At 39.7% G+C, this 20,571-nt stretch overlaps 1 protein-coding gene across 7 annotated transcripts in view; it reads right to left on the bottom strand.

The window, feature by feature from the left end:
• The window catches only part of PPP2R2C (protein phosphatase 2 regulatory subunit Bgamma), a 202,826-nt gene that overhangs the window by 59,827 nt on the left and 122,428 nt on the right, over positions 1-20,571 (bottom strand). Inside the window, exon 1 of one of the 7 annotated variants that reach the window (XM_062636351.1) lies at positions 6,550-6,607. The exons of the other annotated variants lie outside the window; for them this stretch is intronic. Coding sequence (XP_062492335.1) covers positions 6,550-6,592 — 43 coding nt within the window. The 5' untranslated portion in view covers positions 6,593-6,607. Of the gene's footprint in view, positions 1-6,549; positions 6,608-20,571 lie in introns of those variants that run through there. 7 annotated transcript variants of the gene reach the window in all.

The raw sequence follows: 20,571 nt of genomic DNA, 5'->3' as shown, positions 1-20,571 counted from the left end.
CTGGAACATTATAGACAATTTGTCATCTAAAAAAAGGAAAACTTTACCCTATTCATGGTAAAGTAAAATACCTTTCATTTTTTTAAGAGATCTTCACCATCACATTGCTCTGTCTAAAAGACAACCAACAAAACCAAATCTGCCTCCTTTTCCCCCTCCATGCCTTACTTATATAAAGGAGGAAGGGGAATCATAAAGTATGCGTATCATTTTCTTTCTTGATGAATAAAATGTATGGATGTATAGACTTTGAGAAAAATAGAACAAGATGACTCACAATATTTTGGGTCTGAACCCAAAGCTCTCAAAGTTAATAGCACCTGATTTTTATGTGGGCTTCCACAGACTGTATTTTATAGGTAATAAAATAAAAACCCTAAAGCCCTACTCTTATTAGAGTACAGGAAGATTAGAGAGACTCTGCTTATGGTTGACAATGCTCTGGGACTTGGGATGGGTTGAGTTTGATCTAAAAAGTGGCATTATTTTTTTAATCTAAAAATCTAATCAACTTTTCTGGCACGTTCATCTGTAGTGCTTCCAGTGGGAAAACATTTCTGGGCTATTTTGTTCTTACCCTGTAAAATTCATACTGATAGTAGTTGTGGGCTCCTGCTTATAAAAGAATACCTGCATGGTTTTACTAATTTCCAGCTCTATCTTACCCCAGCCATAGAGGCAGAACTGAAGCCTCATACTGACAGTCGTTTTTAGAATGGAGTCTCCTATCTTAAGTGTGCAATGGAGGAAAAGGGTAAATACAGAGGGGAGGAATGTTGCATCTGTTAAAATACATGTGTATCTGTGTGTGTATGCATGGCATGTGTAATGCTTATGCGACTTTCTCAACAGGTCACAAAAGAATCATATAAAATAACCATGCAAAAGGAATGAATGCCACTTGAATTTGTATGCGTGAATACACTTGCTTTTGACCTGGAATACTTCCACCATGGCATGAAATACTCTTTTCAATGGTCACAATGGTCACAAAATACTGTATTGCACTTTACAGAGGGTATCAGCCAACACCCAGTAAAGTCCACAGAAGCATCTGCACAGACTTCAGTAGTAACTGAACTATGGTTATAATAAAACAGCTCTGCATTTTGTTCTTATATTGCATTTGTCATTAAAATATTGTCTGCAGTTAAGTGATCATTCCTTAAAGAAAAGCAGCTAAAGCATTAAGTATCTGTGGGCAGTGTAAGCAATGATGTTCTGAGGCAAAGTTCTCTCCCCCTCAAGGTGTTTCTTCTAGCTGTACCCCTCTTTTCTATTAGAAAAAGTAATTCTGAACTGAAAGCTACCTATTATTCTTAAATTAACTTGTTCTGAAAAAGAGCAGATCCAATATTACAACCTCGGAGGCTATGCAGCTTGCTGGTAAAAAATTATCCTTGAATTGAAAATCACTTTTATTGATCCTGTAAATAACAGCTGAAAACAACAGCAAAAATATATATAATCTTATCCAGCCTATCTGTTCAGCAGGCAAACATTAGTCATGCTGCTTTCATAAGAAAGATTAGCCAGGCTGCCTCTTCCTGAGACAGAGGAAGTAGGAAAAGAATCCATCAACAAAGCTCTCCATACCCTTCTGCAGAACATTCCCCTATATATTTATTAATGCTACAGCAGCATCAGCCACTATGGTACCATCTTGCAGATTCTTCCATTGGAGAATGGCCCCCTGACTGTGCAGAGCAATTAACTACCAGATTTCACCCTGCCCGGGATATATAAATGCTCCATAATGGAAGCGCTGATGAATTTGCATGTACAGTAAGCCCTTGGCAAGGGATGGAAGAGATGAAAGGCTCCTGTCAGCCTTCTGCACTACACGTTCCATATCTCTGATGGCAGTGCCCAGCTTTGCACTAACGAACAGGATTATCAGAGACAGAGATAATTTACCTATTAAGAACAATTATGGGTAACCTCAATGCCAACGGGCAAACATTTCCAATCAGATTACAAATCCCAACTTTTGTCCAATATTAATCTTCCTATTCCATTCTTAAATTCCCCATTTTTTTCTATGTGGAAATATATATAAACTTGGATTTGAAAGTCGCCATGCTCAGCATTTTCACTCAGTTAAAGAGCATGACTTGGACACCCAAAGTACAGACAACTGACTAAGAAAAGCAAACAAAAAACCTTCAAAATATTAAAATACTCCGGGGGGGTACACACCTGGTCATGTTTCACATCTGGCCACAGTAAATTGCTCCGGGATGTACAATACATTACAAACTTCATACCCCAGACTAATGCTACATATTCACAGAAAGACATCACACAAAGATATCTGTAGCTGATTGTACTGCTCTTCCCTCAACTTCATGAGTATTTTCCCAGTATGGATACAAACCCTCCAGCAGTCCTTCCTCTGTCATCTCAGCACAGGGTGGGATGAAACAAAGGTTGGTACCCATAGCTCAGATTAATTCTGGCCTTTATTTCACACAATCACATACTTGCAGTGTTCTAGCCTCTTACAGGATTATCTTAAGGGGGTTTAATACCTTATTCCTATACAACACAAAGGGGTCCAAATACTTTTATGATAATTAAAGCCTTATCAATATAATAAAACTTTGCAACATTTTGGGCACTCTAGCATAATTTCATGGCATTTTCCACCTACTTTACACTCAGTGAAGCAAAGTCTGAACATACTCATCTTTATACAGTCTTTTGTCAGAAACTTCAAGCAACTCTAAGAAAAACTCAACTATAATTTTCTAATTTACTAATGATTTCTAACTTTCTGGAGCTTTCCATCTGAAGGTCCTGGTATAATGTTATTTTGCATCAGAAGATCAGGAAATCAAAGAAAATTTCAAAACTGTTTCACCCAGCACAGAAATGGAGCTTTTTGGACAGCAGGAGTGAAGTTTGAGGGCAAACATCACACAAGGGTACAGTTATGATGGTTTAAGCCTAGCCAGCAACTAAGTACCATGCAGTCACTCACTCATCAGGAAAACAGGGCAAAGAAGATCAGAGAATATAATATTCTGTTGAATTGCAATATAATCCTGATAAAGAATTAAGGGATTTGGAATGAGCCAAAACACTGGAATTAACATCAGTACTTTTATTAAAAAAGAAAAAGCTGTGAAATCCTACCAGCCAGAACAGGACAGAACTTCTCCTTTCTATCACATCCACCACAAACAGCATGGCAACACTATCAGCCTGAACTGACTGAATCAGCATCTAGGTCAGGTATTTGTTGCTGTTGTGTTCCCACTGGCCAGCAGGCAATCTTGTAGTCTATGTTACCAAGTTCTGACCTGGCCTAACCTTGGTTTGTGAAATCCAATATGATCACAGCACAATCTGGCATGGCTGCAAGCAATGTTCAGTCGTACTGATACAAAAATCCCTGAGGAGCGTAATCTGGAAGAAACAACAAAGAAGGCTGCAACAAAGAGAGCCATAAAACAAAAGGACAAATGGTAGATGAAAGAGGAGTATTACGGTATCTGGAGTGAAGGGAAGGCCATCACAGTGAGCTGTGTTGTCAGAATTTAGTTTAGACTTGGGCAAAAAATAAAAGAAGGGGGTGAGGGGGAACAAACAAATGGATGGAAAGAAATTTTTAAGCTGAAGTTTCAAAGGTTTCCTCGAGCAGCTAGAAACAAGGTATGCAAACCTCAAAGCTATGAAGGTCAGAAAAATCCTTCTTTTCTACACAGATGGCAGAGACTCTTTAACAACAGAAAAAAAACCCTACTTGACGTAACAGACTCTGTAACTGGTTCACAACAGTCCTATTCACCATGCTGGATCCAGGGATTGCAGGACACTAGAAACCACCCTTCAAAATTCAAGCAACCACAACACAAAATCTCACACATCACCCTGTCCACCTTGGCTGGGTCAGAAACGTAATACTGAAAGCCAATGCATCAGAAAGCCAACTCCACTCTACTGGCAGACAAGACATTTTGCTGACTTATACACAAACTACCTGATCACCTCTCCAAGTCACCAAAATAACCCATCACAGCTGGGTAGCTATATAGGAAGGACAGATGAGAGAGAATGAGAATGCAAGTAGACATGAGAGGGAGAGAGAAAGAGAGGGCATGTGAACATGTTAAGAAGAGCAAGAGCATCAGAAAGGGTGCAAAAGAGTGTACATGAGGAGTATATGCACACACGAGAGCTTAATAAAGCATGGAAAAGCACAAGGAAATGCCACAGCAGAAGAAGAGGAAGTAGTCTGAAATGAAGGATCTACCTGCCCTTGTGCCCCTGGCAGATCTCTGACTATGCTTTTTTCCTCATTTATTGTTACTTTAAAACCTGATGGAGTTTGTGCTGCAAAATGCTGTGTTTGCTCCTCATTAGATGTATGGCAGGGCAAAACACAACAGGAATCTGATTTTGGCCAAAGTAAACTTTGGATATAGATGCTAATAGTGTAAGTGCTTCAGCAATCAGTGAAACAAGGTGATCGATCAATAACAGCATGAAATCCAGAGATGTGCGTCCACTGCACTTCATGTAGCTGTTTTCCTAATTGACCCTGTGCCTGGTGTCACTGCTAGCAAGGACAAATATATTGGAAGCAAAATCCAAACAGCCCATTTAATACCGTCAGGGAAGAACAAGGAGGCTAAATACAACATTTCTTATTGAGTATAACAATCGCTTCCCAATGTGAAATCCAAAACCACAGGGTCAAATGCTGAAAAGCTCTTGAAAGGCTACTTGGAACAAGAACACTTCAGCTGGGGATGGTAGTAAATAATAGTAAAGAAAAATAACATAATAAAATCCTGGCAAGCACTGGGCAAATCTTTCCCTTTTTCCATCTTAAATCTCCAAATTTCAGGGTTTAGAAATGCCACATATACATACCTCAGTGGCCTGCATCAGCATCAGGAGGCCAACACCATACCACTGAGTTTCACAGGTCCATGCATCCTTATGTCCTCAGGGATGAGGAAAGCACCTTCCCATTCAGAATATTTGAATGTAGGTTCAAGTGCTCACTCAGAGAGAATTTACTTGAAAGAGAATCTAAAAACCAAAGCCAAAATTTGCACCCCTTCTATGAGCACCTATGACCACTATCACTCACTGTTTCTGTCTTCACGCTTTAGTAGAGCTGGGGTTTTTCCTCCAACATTTTTTGCATGCATTTATTTTAAGAGCTTAGGAAATTTTTCCAACAGCTTTTTAATCACATGCTAATTTCTAGCTCTATTTCTCAAATTAGAAAATCAGGAAATGACACCCAACTATTGGAGCACAGTCAGTGTGAAAATAATTTTCTGCCTACAGGACAAATATGTAAAATAGATTATCTGGGTTCTGTGCTAAAAACAACACTTCATACTGAATACCAGTCACTGAGATTCAGCTTGCCATAAAGTGATTCCTCTCTCTCCCCCTCTTTTCCAACCCCCATCCCACTTCTTCCTAATTTAAAAGCTCAAAGGTTCTGGCCCCCATCTCCCTCCTGCACAGTACAAGGCCACCAGGAAAAGAGGCCAAAGAGTCTTGACCTCATACCCACTCAGTTAAATGGAACGTTTCCCACCGCTTCATTAGTAAAGAAGGTCAAGGAACATTTGTCAGATGTGGTGGAGCTGAAAATTAGGACACATTTCTCAAAATTTTGGCTACAATTTACATGCACTTCAGGTTTCTTCATGTTCAAGGTGACCTGCTTCTATCAGTCAGAAGTTACAAAGCTTCAGTCCTTAGTTTTGCAGAATGCCTAATTAACATTATTCTCCTGGCTGATGTCATCAAGTGCACTGCTTTCTGCCTTCATCAGCTGAAATACTCAGTGGACTGATAGAAAGCTTGCTAAAATCCTTTTTAATACCTATTTAGGGGCTCCCAAATAGTCAAACTGCATCACCTGCAAACTGCATCTCTCAGTGCTGTGAGACTGGCGGTCCTCCCGTGTACTAACTGGCACCACAGGGGCTGACTCAAGCCCCACTTCCAGCAAGTACCTCAGTTACCCAGGATGTCCAAAGCTGCTAAGCCGAGGAATCATTAACCCCTCCATCCTGTTCAACCTGGATAAATTGGAAAACTCATGAGAAAGCCTTTCACCTTCAGTAAGTCTAAGACGTTGGTAACACTGCTCATAGTTATTCTTACAAGCAACACTTAAAACTAAGAAAACACTGCAGATCAATCTTTGTTCTAGCATAAAGAGATGAACAGAAAGCTTATAAACTTCACAGCCCCTAAAAGCTCCTTCACAGCTTATACTGTGTAACACATGCTAGTAATTGATTCTTCTGAGATTCCTGAGGAAAAAAATGCAGCTGGATCTTTCTTCCTTCCTTCCTTTCTTTCTGAGGCTGCTGTCAGATTACAGTCATCTAAAATGATGTTTCAGCAATGGGCTTGAAACATTCCACTTCCTAAACATTAGTGCAATTAGGAAATGTGCCAGTCCACTCCTGTTACCAACCAACACTGAGGGGCAAAAAGGAAAACATCGCCATGGGCATCAAATTATGTATTTACAATTTCCAGAGCCGGGTTTAAACTGGTACTCACAGAAGGAAGCCTGCCTGAGCTGGGAGCTTCTGCTCAGCTCCATGTTCCCTCCCACCGAGGAGCAGCACAGCCTGGCTGCCAGCAAAAGACAGATTAGGAATGGTGCTGCCAAGTGTTAAAAATGCTAGGCAACCAGGTTTTATTGAGAGCACGGCGAGACCTTGAACCTCACCCTCCTTTTGGAGCACATAAATGCCAAAAATGGAAAGTGCACAGCTTATTAAAATATACTCATTTCACTTTCACTGTCAGAAGTGATTATGCTTGTGCATAATAACTGCAATGATCTACAATAAGCACACATCAAGTTTTGCTAAGAGCCTGTTATAAAATAAGAACAAAAGAAATCTCACCCATATTAACATTTTTCAATGAAAATTATTAATTTAAAATGTATCAAAGAGTAATGAAAAATCATCCAAAATTTAAAATGCAATCCTGAATAACCAGATTGAGAATTATTTCCCATGTATTACATACAAACTTCAATAGAATTTCACTGCCAGCTGGTACTGAACTACTTTCCCCCCCTTAACCGAGCAATTAAATTCCAGAAGCAAAGCTCTCAGTAATTCCATCACAGCAGTTCTCATGTTCAAAGCACTTTCCAGGCAGCATTAAACCCCCCAGCAACCCAAGGAAGTCGGTAAGGAAATGTTAGCATTCCCATTTTACACAAAGGAAGAAAAAAATGAAACAGATCCTCTAGAGTTTTTATCCAAGATCAGAGAAGCAGTTTGATTATACACATACTGAGGGACAGATAACCCACGCTGGAGCTCAGCAAAACATTTCTATTTAATAAAGCTCTTAATCACTTGTCTAGAGACTTAAATGTCCCTGTATTCAGTTCAAATGAGTATGCGTGTTGCTAAATGAATATACTGATGGAGCTCTAACAAACAAAGCCTCAGAGTGGCGTTCACCAAGGAAGGAAAAGCCCCAGTGAGCAAGCTTTTGGGTGAAGCTGGGGGATGTAATCTTAAACATCATGAAGGGCTGGAGCTAGGAGGTGGACTACAGCCAGAGCCTTTATATGCAGAGTGAGGACAAGAAAGCAGAGACAACAGCCATATCTGTGCTGGTAAATGATGGAGACCTTCAGGACATTTTGGGGCTTTGCAGTGCAATGATTCATGCTGTTAAACTACTATGAGTGGACCTTTGACAGGCTTTTGGCTGTGATAAAGTGCTCTCCCTCAAACACCTCTCTGGCATGGCTCAGAGTTTTATCACAAGCCAGGGACATTCCCCAACAGGTAACACGCACACAGCCATGATGCTTTGGAAGCAGTGGAATGCCACCCTCATAGGCAACACAGACCCCTCCATGCCAGCTGGTTGCAGCGCTCCCACACGTTCCGTTTACTCAGGCAGATATACTTAAGAGACTGCGATTCATAGGAATCGGTGGTGCATGCAGACCAGTAACACACTGTGCTATGCCAAATTATAGTAGAGTTTTCTGCTATAACTGGCAGAGGTTCGTGTTTTCCAGAGTACAAGGGGCTCTGGAGTCTATAGAACCAGCAGAAGGAAAACCAGATTTACTTTTCTCAGTCTTAATGCACAAATGGGCAGTGCTTAATGCACAAGATGGCAGTGCTTAAATCTACTCATCAGGCATTTTGACTACAGGATACATGAATAAACTATATCCAAATACTGTGAGCAACATACAGCTCTAACTTGTACATCACTGGACATCTCCTCTGAGACTCCCAGCAGTGGACCAGCAAGCTAAGGTCACACACAGGGCTTGTTTGCTGTCATGGGAGCTCAGTGCCAAGCTGCGTAGACACTCATCTAACATTAGCATCTGTTTGCTTGGCAGGCTCCAAAGGCAATTCAGCTGACAACTCTGAATTTGCCTCTAGGTCTGTCACAGGATCATATAAATGTGGGACTTCTGGGAGTGCCTAATACTTCTTTGATGAAGATCACGCACATCATAATATATTAGATCTATTCTAAGCATCCTTTGAAATGAGTGATTGTGACCTATCAGCATTATCCAGGTAGTATTGCTGGCTTAACTGGGTAAACTAAAGCTAAGCTCAAAGATCATGCACTCAGTTCTTGCTTGTACCAGGGTCTCTTCAGCAAGTTTACGTAATGATCCAAAACAAATCAGATTTTTTTTTACTGTTAACTTGGGTTGCTGCTACTGACGTAACACCAAGGGCGCTCCTAAACTGATCTACAAATGAACAGCATAACTGTTCTGTATCAGCTTCAATATCAACCCTACTGCTTTAAGGTTTCCTATGTCTGGAAATAACATAATACAAAAATTTAGTGGTGACTTACACAACTAACATTGGTCTAAAAGCTCAAAAGAGTCCTTTCACAAAAGGCCAAACTCTTCATTTTTAAATATATATGTATTCAACTAAATATATGTGAGGAAAGATGGGATTACTCATGTGCTTAAAATGAAGAGCATGCTAAATCACCCTATCATGTCAGGAACTCCCAGCCTTGAAAGATTTGAATTCTACATAGCTGGAGTGTGCAAAACCCAATGGTAAATTTGTCCTCAAATTTAAATGCATCATATATCTACAATTATTAATTTTAAGAGAGAAAAATTACTTCCAGAACAGAAGACGATGAAAATCAATGCACCTTTTCCCAGTCTGTGTCTGATAAAGAAAGTTCAAACACTGCTAATAGCCTCAGGAAATAAACGTGCCTGTTTTGTGACATTCCCAAAGGACACCAATTACATAACAGGACTAGATCAGCATATATTAGAAATGCTATGGACAATGTCTAAACCAGCAACTGCTTGATGGTCAGGCAGATTCAGATGTATTTCCTACTCAGGAATGCAGCAGCATGCAGGTAACCCAGCAGTTACGTAAAACAGCCCTCAAAGTTCTTTCCAGTCTAATAACACAATATTGTTAAGTGGGAGCTCAGACCGTTCCCACTGCTTTCACAACAGGGGATCATGGACTTCAAAGATTCATGTCTATCGTGTTTTAATGCTTAGCATGATCATCCCTTCTTCATCAAAAGGTTAAATGCAAAATACAGCTTCTGCCAGCGTACCACTAAAGCTGAAAAGTTAAAACCAAAATAGTCTGGAAAAGCAAACATCAGCAGATCAGATTTCTGTCTCCTACACAGATAGACCTAGAGGAATTTTCTAAGAAGTCTCCCCAGATCAGGGGGGGCTTCAAAGCATATGGTGATGGTTCTAAAATCTGCAGGCACCCTCCCCAGGGCCATGCCTCCTGGAGCCATGTAGTTTGAGAGCTCCTAATTTGCAGCCCACACAGATAACATTTAGACATCTAAGCCCTTGACAGAACTTCAAAGCTTTCAAACCCCCAATATCCTTGAAGCTGTGCCTTGCGCTCATGGCCAGTTGTTAAAATTCAGTCTGCAGTAATCACTGCGGTGCTCTCAAAGCCGAGCACCCTTTGCTGCAATACAGCAGTTCTGAGGCATGAGGCCAACTGAAGCCTCAAGTCTATTTTAATCCCACTATAATTAAAAAATATGGATATTTAGTTGTGATGCTCCTAAATTTTTCTTTGCATGAGGGTATATTTATTCACTGCAGAAGAGCACTGCAGAGGAATATCTAAGCTAGTGAATTGGCATCGCAGCCAATATAATGTTAGTGGGATGCTGTGCCCAAGACATTGCTGCTGTCAGGACACACAGCCACGCACAGAGCTAACTACAAAACATACCTTTTCACCATCCTCCATTAAGCAATGTTGACATATCCATTAAATACAGAACGAGGAGAAAAGGTGTTGACAGGTTTCTCCAGGGCAAAACAGTAGAGAAACAGTGGTTAGTTGTTCAAAGGACCATGATAAAGGAGTTGTTTTACGTAAGCTGGTACCACAGAGAACGTGCTGGAAAATTTGCCAAAGGCTGGTTGAGTAGAGAGTCATCACCTTCCCCAGGCCTGCACTGGTTTGCACTTGCCATCAGATCTCACACTGCAGGGAAGGGGATCAATGCAGACCCTGGCCCCATTCCTTAACCCTGGAAGAAGCTGGCTCTCTACAACAGTATCTTTATTTCACACTGCTGTCCCTAAGTGATGTGGTATTTATTAGCAAAATAATAAATAAACTTTTTACTTCAGAAAGCAACACATCACTGTACTTTGCTAGGAATACCAACTCAGACCAAATACATGCTGTGTTGTGTTTAGTAGCCTCCTATACACTTGCACAATTAGCAGCTAATTTATTTGAGAAAGAATCTTGCTTCTAAACATGCTTTGAACTAAATGGAGGGTCCATTGTGAAGCAATATCATAATAATCATAGAACAGTTAGGGTTGGAAAGGACCTTAAGATCATCCACTTCCAAGCCCCCTACCGTGGGCAGAGACACCTCACACTAAACCATGTCACCCAAGGCTTCGTCCAACCGGGCCTTGAACACTGCCAGGGATGGAGCATTCACAACCTCCCTGGGCAACCCATTCCAGTGCCTCACCACCCTCACAGTAAAGAATTTCTTCCTTATATCCAATCTAAACTTCCCCTGTTTAAGTTTGAACCCGTTACCCCTCGTCCTGTCACTACAGTCCCTAACGAAGAGTCCCTCCCCAGCATCCCTATAGGCCCCCTTCAGATACTGGAAAAGCTGCTATGAGGTCTCCACGCAGCCTTCTCTTCTCCAGGCTGAACAGCTCCAACTTTCTCTGCCTGTCTTCATACAGGAGGTGCTCCAGTCCCCTGATCATCCTCGTGGCCCTCCTCTGCACCTGTTCCAACACTTCCATGTCCTTTTTATGTTGAGGACACCAGAACTATACACAATACTCCAGGTGACGTCTCATGAGAGCAGAGCAGAGGGGCAGGATCACCTCCTTCAAGTATAAGTATACCGTAACTACTAAGTACACTTTCCACTGAGAAAAATAAAGAGGAGTTCTGTAACTGGCCTTACAGAGAGATCTAGACAGAGCATTGGGCTATGATTAATGGGATCAAATTTAATAAGTCAGAATGCCAAATTGTGCACCTAGGATGGAGCAATGCCAGGCACACATATCAGCTGGGAGAGGAGTGGCTGGAGAGCAGCCCTGCAGAAAGGGACCTGGGGATGCTGGTTGACAGTAGGCTCAACAGAAGTCAGCAGTGTGCTCTGACAGCCAAGAGGACAAACCACATCCTGGGGTGCATCAGACACAGTGTAACCAGACAGTCAAAAGCGGTGGTTTTCCTGCTGCATCCAGCATTTGTGCGGCCTCAGCTTGAGCACTGTGTGCAGTTCTGGGTGCCACAATTTAAGGAGGATGTTCAGGTACTTGAATGCATCCAGAGGATGGCAGCAAGGGTGGTGAAAGGGCTGGAAGTGATGTCCTATAAGGAGCAGCTAAGGACTCTTGAGTCTGTCTTGTTTGGAGAAAAGGAGGCTGAGTGGCAACATCCTCGCTCTCTACAGCTTCCTGAGGAGGGAAGCAGAGAGGGAGGTGCTGACCTCTTCTCCCTGGTATCCAGTGACAGGACTCATGGGAATGGTTCAAAGCTGTGCCAGAGAAGATTCAGACAGGACTTCAGGAAGCACTTCTTTAGCAAGAGGGTTGTCAAACACTGGAACAGGCTTCCTAGAGAGGTGGTCAATACCCCAAGCCTGTCAGTGTTGAAGAGGCACTTGGACAATGCCCTTAATATCATGCTGTAACTTTTGGTCAGCCCTGAAGTGGTCAGGCAGTTGGACTAGATGATTGCTGTAAATCCCTTCCAACTGAAATGGTCCTTTCTACTTTAATTGTTTACACTACAGGCCTTCTCCAGATCATAGCTGTTGCATATTGTTTTCTTGCCAAACACTAAGAGCTAGATATGAAGGAAGGCAGATATATCATTATCATTTTTTCCACAGTAAAGAATAAAGACGACTAGAAACAAAATTGCTTCCTTGGGATGCTGGCATTCAGAGGATCAAATCAACCTGCTAAATCTTAGTCTGCTGCCTTAGAATACAAACAAATTATTGCTCACATAGGTGTTCTTCAACCTGCTCAATTTCCAAGCAGAATGTGGACTTTCACATAACTGGAGCATCCTTCAATTGGAATCAACAAAAAATTGTGTAAGCAATGAATCATGAGAAATGTTGCACATGCTACCTGAATACTCAGACAAGGTGTTCACCACACGTAAGGGAGAAATACAAATTTCACCTTAAAAAACAAAATTATCATCATGGGTCCTGCCTCAGACTCTGGGGGGAGCAAGCTCTTATTTCAGTCTTCCATGCTTAGAAAACAGGCCTGAAGAAAGCAGCCAGGGCCTGCAAATTCTTCAACCTCTGTCTCTCTATGAGGGAGCTCCCAGATTATTTAAGGCAAAATAGCTTGCAGAAAGACATGAGGAAATACAAGGACACTACTTTAGGCTATCAGAAGGAGGTACATTTCTGAAGGCACAATCCACCCCCAGTAAGACCTCAGAATTTAACCTGTACCCAAGTATACTCACACATGGAAGCTGAAACAGGCAACAAAGCTTCTTTTCTCAGTGATTTTGCACAGATTTTTTTGAGCTCCTTTCAATAGAAAAACTCTTATCTGCCCACTTACATCCCACTGTTGATTGTTCCAAGAATACCCTGGGAAACCGTCTGCTATAAAATCCAACCATCAAGCAGTCACTAAAAAAGTTCCTTTTTCAGAAAATAGACATATGAGAGTCATTATCATAAAGGCCCTATTAAGAGGAGAAAAATGGTTGTTGCTCTAATGTTTCTCCTGAAGATGGGAGATTAAAAGCCTTTCAAAAGATGTCATAGTGCCTGGCCAGTCTGAGCTAAAAGTACACTAGTAGCTTCAGAAATTCAGCATCAAACCATACAAAAAAATTGTATATTTGGCAAAGGAAAACAAGCCACTATAAGCCACCCAGAAAAATCCCATGCTTTTCATCTGTTTTTTTGAGCAACTAACACGATTTAGTAGCCAGCTGGTAAAATAATGAAGGAAAGAGGCCAGTAAAACTATAAAAAGCTAAGAGGAACTGCCTTGTACTAATTAGAATCAACGTGCAGTCTGATGACACTTTATAGGCTTCAATTACCATACTCGGCAGGAAGGAGCTTTCAAACATCTGTATGATGACTATTCTCCACTGGGATGTCATTTACAGTGCAAAGTATTAAAAACAGGGACAAAAATCAATTATAATCTTTGAAAATGAGCATATTCTTTATCTGAGAGATTTGAACTTGTGTGTGGAAATTTGCTTTAAAAGGAAAGACAGAAACTGATTTGACAATGGAAAACAGGCAGCTCCCCGCCACCCCCATATCTGATTTGCACAAAATTAAACTTAAGGTTCATTAAAATCATAATTTGCATATGAAATGCAGGAACAAAAGAATATTATTATAAGTTGAGCCTAAGAAAGCAACAGCTAACCACATGCAAGGTTCAAGAAGAGGCTTTCTTTAAGTTTTTAGGTGAATATTCAGAAATACGGTTCATTGATCAGGATTACTTGGATAATTAAAGAGATGCACACACTAGGCAGGAACTCAAAATCAATCTTTTATTGCTCTAAATTGTTCTAAACAATTATTTTCATTATCTTCACACAGAAAAACACTATGCAAAAGCAATAGGGAGGGTAGGAAGCAACCAACAGCCAATAAGAATGTTACGCCAGCTGGTTCCTATTCGATACACTAGTGCAGAGGACTAAGGATTTTACCCTGTGATCAAAGGAAACCAAACTAAAGTGAAAAAATATAAGTTAACAGAGAAAAATGTAAAGATAAAATAGAAACTTTACCACTGTAAAAGGAAAAAATAAACATCAACCAAATAAAAAGGCTGTTTGAATGGATTGAAGGGTTTTTCTTATCTAGAGATTTTTCAGACCTGTCTTAGAGAATATGCTTAGAAAGGATGGGGAAGTAATGCTGAGGTTTATTCAAGAGCAAACGGGAACAGCAGTGATCAGCTGCAGAAAATGGCTAGGAAATTTGCCAGTCATTGCACCAGCATCTTTAAGTGCAGTACAAAATGGCCGTGTTAATCCGACTTTGCAGATCACTGATGTGACCAAGCACCCCGAGTATTTTGTACAGACAGTAAGATGACTATAACTTTTTCTCTTGGAGGCAAAACTTATTTGCCTTTTAAAGGGAGTTAATGACCTACCAATATAGTGCTGTATTTTAAGAGAATTTTAAAGCATGAACTAATGTAGAGTGCCGATGCTTGCTGAGTAGCGACAAGAGCATGCTATTCTCAAGCTCTAAACATTGTCTTCTAGTAATTAAAGAGGTATGAATCTAAGGTGTTGGGTTTGACCTTTAAAGTCCTAAGCAACCTGGAAATCTAGCCAAGAGAGTAGGGTTTCTGTGCACTTTCCCCCTCTTCCTTATCTCCTTTTGGTTTTATAGTGGTGACTGGAGGAGCTGTGAGTCCCCCTCCAACATTCTGTCATTCGGTCAGACAGGACCTGGCCCTATTAAACTCTCATTCAAACATTCTTATTTCTCCTGGTAGGTACCTGGGGGGAAACTAAGAGGATATCCAGGAAGGATTGTGTTATGAAATTACCACCCAGTTTTGTAATAGGCTACTATGCAGAGGAGCAATTTTAAAACAATAGCAGGATTTTTACAGTCAAGGCAGTCCAGAACACAGGATGAGATCCCAAACAGTTGCCTATAACCAAAGATGGATTTCTTAGCCTCTTCATTTCTGTGAAACGTCATGGCTGCCAATGGCGTTCTGGAAAAAGGAACTGCACAACACAGAAATGTATCGTCTATTCCACAGCATTAAAATAAAGCCTGAATTTCACATAAAAATTCAAGATAACTAGGTTAATGCAGGATGTCTGCAGCAGAATTTCAGTAGCACAGCAGTCTCTGAAACTATTTTAAGCACTAGCAACTACTTACTTAAGTAGAATCAGCAAGAGGCCATATTCCCTATTATTTGGGAATAACAAAGCTAGAACACCTCTAACAGGCTACCTAGGGATTACTTCAGCTAAATGCAGCTTTGTTATAAAAAAAGGAAAGGATTTTTTTCAGCCTGACAGCACCATAAAACCTCTTGCTCATACTGAATGACACATGAACAGAGACTGGTATTTATAATTTTCTGCTGGCTAAAGACTCATTCTTGCTCCCATTGAACTAAATGAGGCAAAACTGCCATTGATTTCAATCACATTGTCAGTAGACCTTAAAGATACTAACCATCAGCACTTATTAATATGAAATCATCAGCGGAAAGCATATTGACTAGTTGATCTAAATACTTTATCTTCATTCATCAGAACACTTAGGCCAAATGAACAAAGACAGAAAACTGAACCCAGACCAAAGGTCAGGCTGAACGTACAAATTGCGATGACTACCGAAACACATTACCAGCAGCAGCAGGATGTGTATTACAGCCAATCAAACCAATGGGCATAATATTAAATGGGAAACACACAGCACATCCCCCTTGGTTTCCCAGAAGTTCAAATTTTTCCTCAATCAGAAACATCCTCCACCTTTTAATATAAAACATGAAAAATACATTAAAATAATGGCATAGAACTGGCCACTTCTTTGCTGAAGGCCTTTAAAAATCAAAGCCAAAATCAACTTGTGACTATAAATGCTACAACTCTTGTAAAAAGCTCTTCTATTCCATTAGTATTATTTTTAACTTCAGAGAAATAATTAATGTACTATAAAGGAGGAAAAGAGTGCTAAAAATTCTGAATTTAATTATATGAATGGTATTCTATATACACTTAATTGCATAGCAGTAACACAACTACTTTCATTACTCTTTATAGCTTCAGATGCCCATTAGCACAATCCCCGAGGTTCCTTATGAATAATTAGATTAGGAAAGGGGGACTCTCTGATGAAACGCAATAGGATGTGATGCTTATGAAAAAGCACATCTTGAATCCAGATGCTGACATGACAACAACATGAAGACCTAATTTGCACATCCAAATTAATACCATCATGATGATAATATAAAAGAAAGATATGCATTTAAAATGAGCTACAGAAAATAATGTCAAAAAGAATTGAGGTACTTATATTAAAAAATATATCTTTGTGACATTCTAACCCAGTTGGAAAGGTGTAAATAGACAAAATGTCATATTCATGAGCTACTTAAGCAGACTTACTAGAATTCAATCCACTATTTGGTAACACATGGGCAAGCTGTTTAATAAATAGTTACACCCTTCAAACATGCGCAGCACTCACATAAACAGGTGAATAAATTGCATTACATTTTATTAAACATCTGTTTCCATTTGATACGCTGAATGTTTTTGTGCTGTTTGGTGCTTCTTAGGTATAAACCATCAGGAAAATTGGCAGTGATCTGTTTTTTGAAGGATCTCTACATGGGGCAAAAAAGACACAAACAAATGGGGTTTAAAAAATCTTTTGAAGAGTCAGATATTTTTGCAGCTGTCATGAGCTGTCTGTCTGCACAGCTACACACATCTGAAGAGTTAAGAAATATCTCCCTCAAATCTACATAACAGAAAATAATGGCATCTCCATAAAAAGGGAAATAGTTTTCTTCCACTTTTGTGGTTCTCCTTCACTTAAAGAGACACAAACACATGTAAACACAAGTACACTTTACAAGGCAGACTCTACTATTTGCTACTCAGACACAAAAACCGAAGAAGTCTGCTCCTCTCTCCACATTTTACAGCATGTAATGAACATGGATCCTGTTTGCCCTATGCATCTGAGAATGTGCTCTGCCAAGCTGCAGCATTAGTCTAAATGTTTTTCAATTTTTAACAAAAATCTAAATTCACATCAAGCTGGTGGGATCCCTTTAGAATACAGAAATTTTATATGTAAACTCAGAGGAAATTACTGCTGGAAAGGATATGGCAGAGACAGTAGAGGGATAAAAGTGAATAGACAGGACACAAGCAAGAGGTGTAACACTGGAGGCACAACAGTAAAGACGTGATAAAGCCACAACTGTGCAAATGTAATCATTTGAAATTTTGTTACGATTCAAGGACAAGGAAAACCTCATTAAATGAGAAAAATATATACTTGAAGCTAATGATATTCTACACTAAGCATTTAGGAATCTACTACAAAATATCACTGAGACAAGGAGATCAATAGGATTTAAGCAAGATGTACACGGTTATGCACTTACAGCTAGCAGTAATTATGAGAAAACTTACTAACTGGGACAGAAAGATATATTAAAAACAAAACAAAAATTCCATATCCTCACAACACTCACCTCAACGTTACAGAAAACATTTTTCTGGACATATGATACACAATTAGAGGTAAACGGGATGCTAAGAGGGGAAAACCAGAAAACCTTTCCACTTTGCATTTGGGAGTCATGACAAAGCATGTATTATTTTTGTACATAATATTACACTTACTACATGAACAACAAGAATTAAGGGTGCTTCATTATTCATTCTAATAAAACACTTCATTTTGAAAGAAGTTTGAAGTGTGAGCTTCTTCATTACCACATCCCAACAGCCTGCTTACTGAGATTGATCCAACACTGTTTAAATCACTAGGAGTTCCTTCCAGGAACTTCAAGGGAAACATTATCAGGACCAAAGTCTAGAGCAGAATACGTTAACAAAACAAAAAATCAAATAACCAGCAAGAGACACAGGCAACATGCAGTGAGGAAACATATGTGAGGCATAACTGAAAGCTTTTATTGGTATATGAAAGCATTTTCATAAGCTTTTGCCACTGTAACCCTCATGCTTCCTGTACTTATCTGCTTTTTTTTTTTGTCACCTCTTGCTGTGCACTGTCTAAGCTATAAGATTCTGGTGGCATGTTCGTTTTAATCACCTATAAGGCACCATACGCTCTTGTGGCACTGAAGTGAATAAATAACAAAAGGCTTTTTATTTTGAGCAGACAGAACTAACTGCTCTTGGTCATGACATATACTGTACTCACCCAAATATATGACAGCTTCAATTCAATATAGTCCTTCACTTCAAAGGCCAAATATTAATACATATATATGTATTTAAAAATCTCCTATGTGTCATCCTAAAGCCAATAGTCAACAGTCTCCCATTGCATAAATTCACAAAATACCATGCCTAAAACCAGAGCTGTCATGCTAGTTTATACTCCTCAGCATGCCTGCCTTGCAGCCTGTGCTTTACAGCAGCACTGACACCCATTCCTGGACTTATATGGTGCAAATGGATGACATTTTAGTTCCATTATTCGCTCACCTGCTTTCCTGAAGTTCTTCAATATATGCACAAAGGTTGGAAGTTCTGACCCAAAACATTCTACTCCTGAAACACCGTCAGATGATTTAGGGTGGGTTTAGCAGACAATGGTTTCTGAAGTTACATCAGCCTAGGTGCGGGCAATAATTTATACACTACTGAGAGCTAATTTAAGTCCATGTATTTCACACGGGTTTTATTGCTAACTTTTCTCATAGAACGGTCTTACTTAAAATGCATTAAATAATGCTAGAACTCATTAAAATCAGCAGGAGAAACATGTAATCTTCTGAAAATCATAAAGAACACAGATATGAACTTAGGACATCATCTCAAAACAAGATATTGTCATCCGTGGCATTAGCAAATTTAGGCAGGCAATTTCTGTGAAATAGTCTACTATTACTTAATTAGATATCAAATACCTTTGTTACAATATGTAACAAAGGGTAAAACAATTCTGGAGCAGTCCTTAAGTTTTCAGTATTTTCAGACTACAGCCAGAGGACTGATGACAGAAGATCACCACTGCTCTGGCACATGCTGTTGTTTAGCAGAGCTGGGATACCACATAGCAGGGATGTAACATGTATACTGTTAATGTAGGAGTTCTAAAAATAAACCTTTTAAAGATATTAAGAGAACATAAGAAGGACAATGGAAGGTCAGTTTTACTGCTACCTCTGTTCCCAGCTGTATTCTCTTCTTGCATCAGTCTAGCAACTTTGCATAAGAATATTTATGCAGGAGGGTTTTAATATAAAAGAGAAAAATGTAGTGATAAGATTTTCAATAAAGCTCAGCATTCATTCCTCCTCACTAGTCTCTTTATTACCCTCATTAATATTGCTCTTCTGTCTACAGACCTGTGCCTTCAAGTGCTTCCTCATCTTTAATTTCTCTCACCTGAATAGGCCCATGGGACTTATCACAAGGGTAATATTAAGTGTGTTCATATGACTCTCCAGGATTTTTATGCATCTAGTCTGTGACTTGCAGAGATCATAACTGAAGCCTTAACAGTCTTTCCCTGGGAATCATCTAAATGCATACCAACAGAGGTGCAAATTTGCCTGGACTCGTGATAACACTTCAGTCTATTTAAGTGCATTCACAGTTCTTGGTAGCAGTTCTTATTAAAAGAAACTCTTGGGAATCTATACAGTTAAATTTCCACTGAAGCCCCAGTATCTTCACAGCCACCTAGATTTTATAGTTGCCTAAACACCATGCACATTAAAGAGTCTCTTAAAGATTGCATCTTTAGGTTGTCATAATATCCCAGTTTGAAATAAAAAAGAATAAATGTGAAGTGAAAAAACAATACAAACAGAACGTGAACTAGTAGCAGTGGGGAAAGATAATTATTGTTTCCCATCTGTTTAAAGCAAAAGCAAAACAAGTGTACAAGAAGAGCCATTTCACAAGTCTTCAGCTAGATCTGGAATTTGAGGGGAAAAAAAAAAAAAGAAGTGTCAGTTGATGAATTACAAGCTTAATTACAGCTGGGATAAGACATTTGAAAACCCAAAGGAAAAATGATTTGCTGAATGTCAGTATGCTCAGATGCCCACCAGCGAGCAGTCCCTCCTCTATTCCAGGGTTTCAGTGAAGACGACATACATGTCAACCACAGTAGAAGAAACACAAACTAATGAAACTGTGTGTAAGCTGTAATTAAACTGTCTCAGTGAATGGCACTTGGGGTATTGTGAACAGATTGTACATGTTACTTCACACAGGGCTTAATGAAGCATTCCCTGTTCTACAAACTTCACCTCTTGATTTAATT

Source organism: Pezoporus occidentalis, unplaced genomic scaffold (assembly GCF_034315485.1).
Source record: "Pezoporus occidentalis ecotype Australia unplaced genomic scaffold, CSIRO_AGI_Poc_V1 ctg48, whole genome shotgun sequence".
Lineage (NCBI taxonomy): Eukaryota > Metazoa > Chordata > Aves > Psittaciformes > Psittacidae > Pezoporus > Pezoporus occidentalis.
Note: the sequence above shows the minus strand (reverse complement) of the source record. Positions and strands in the feature narration are given on the sequence as shown.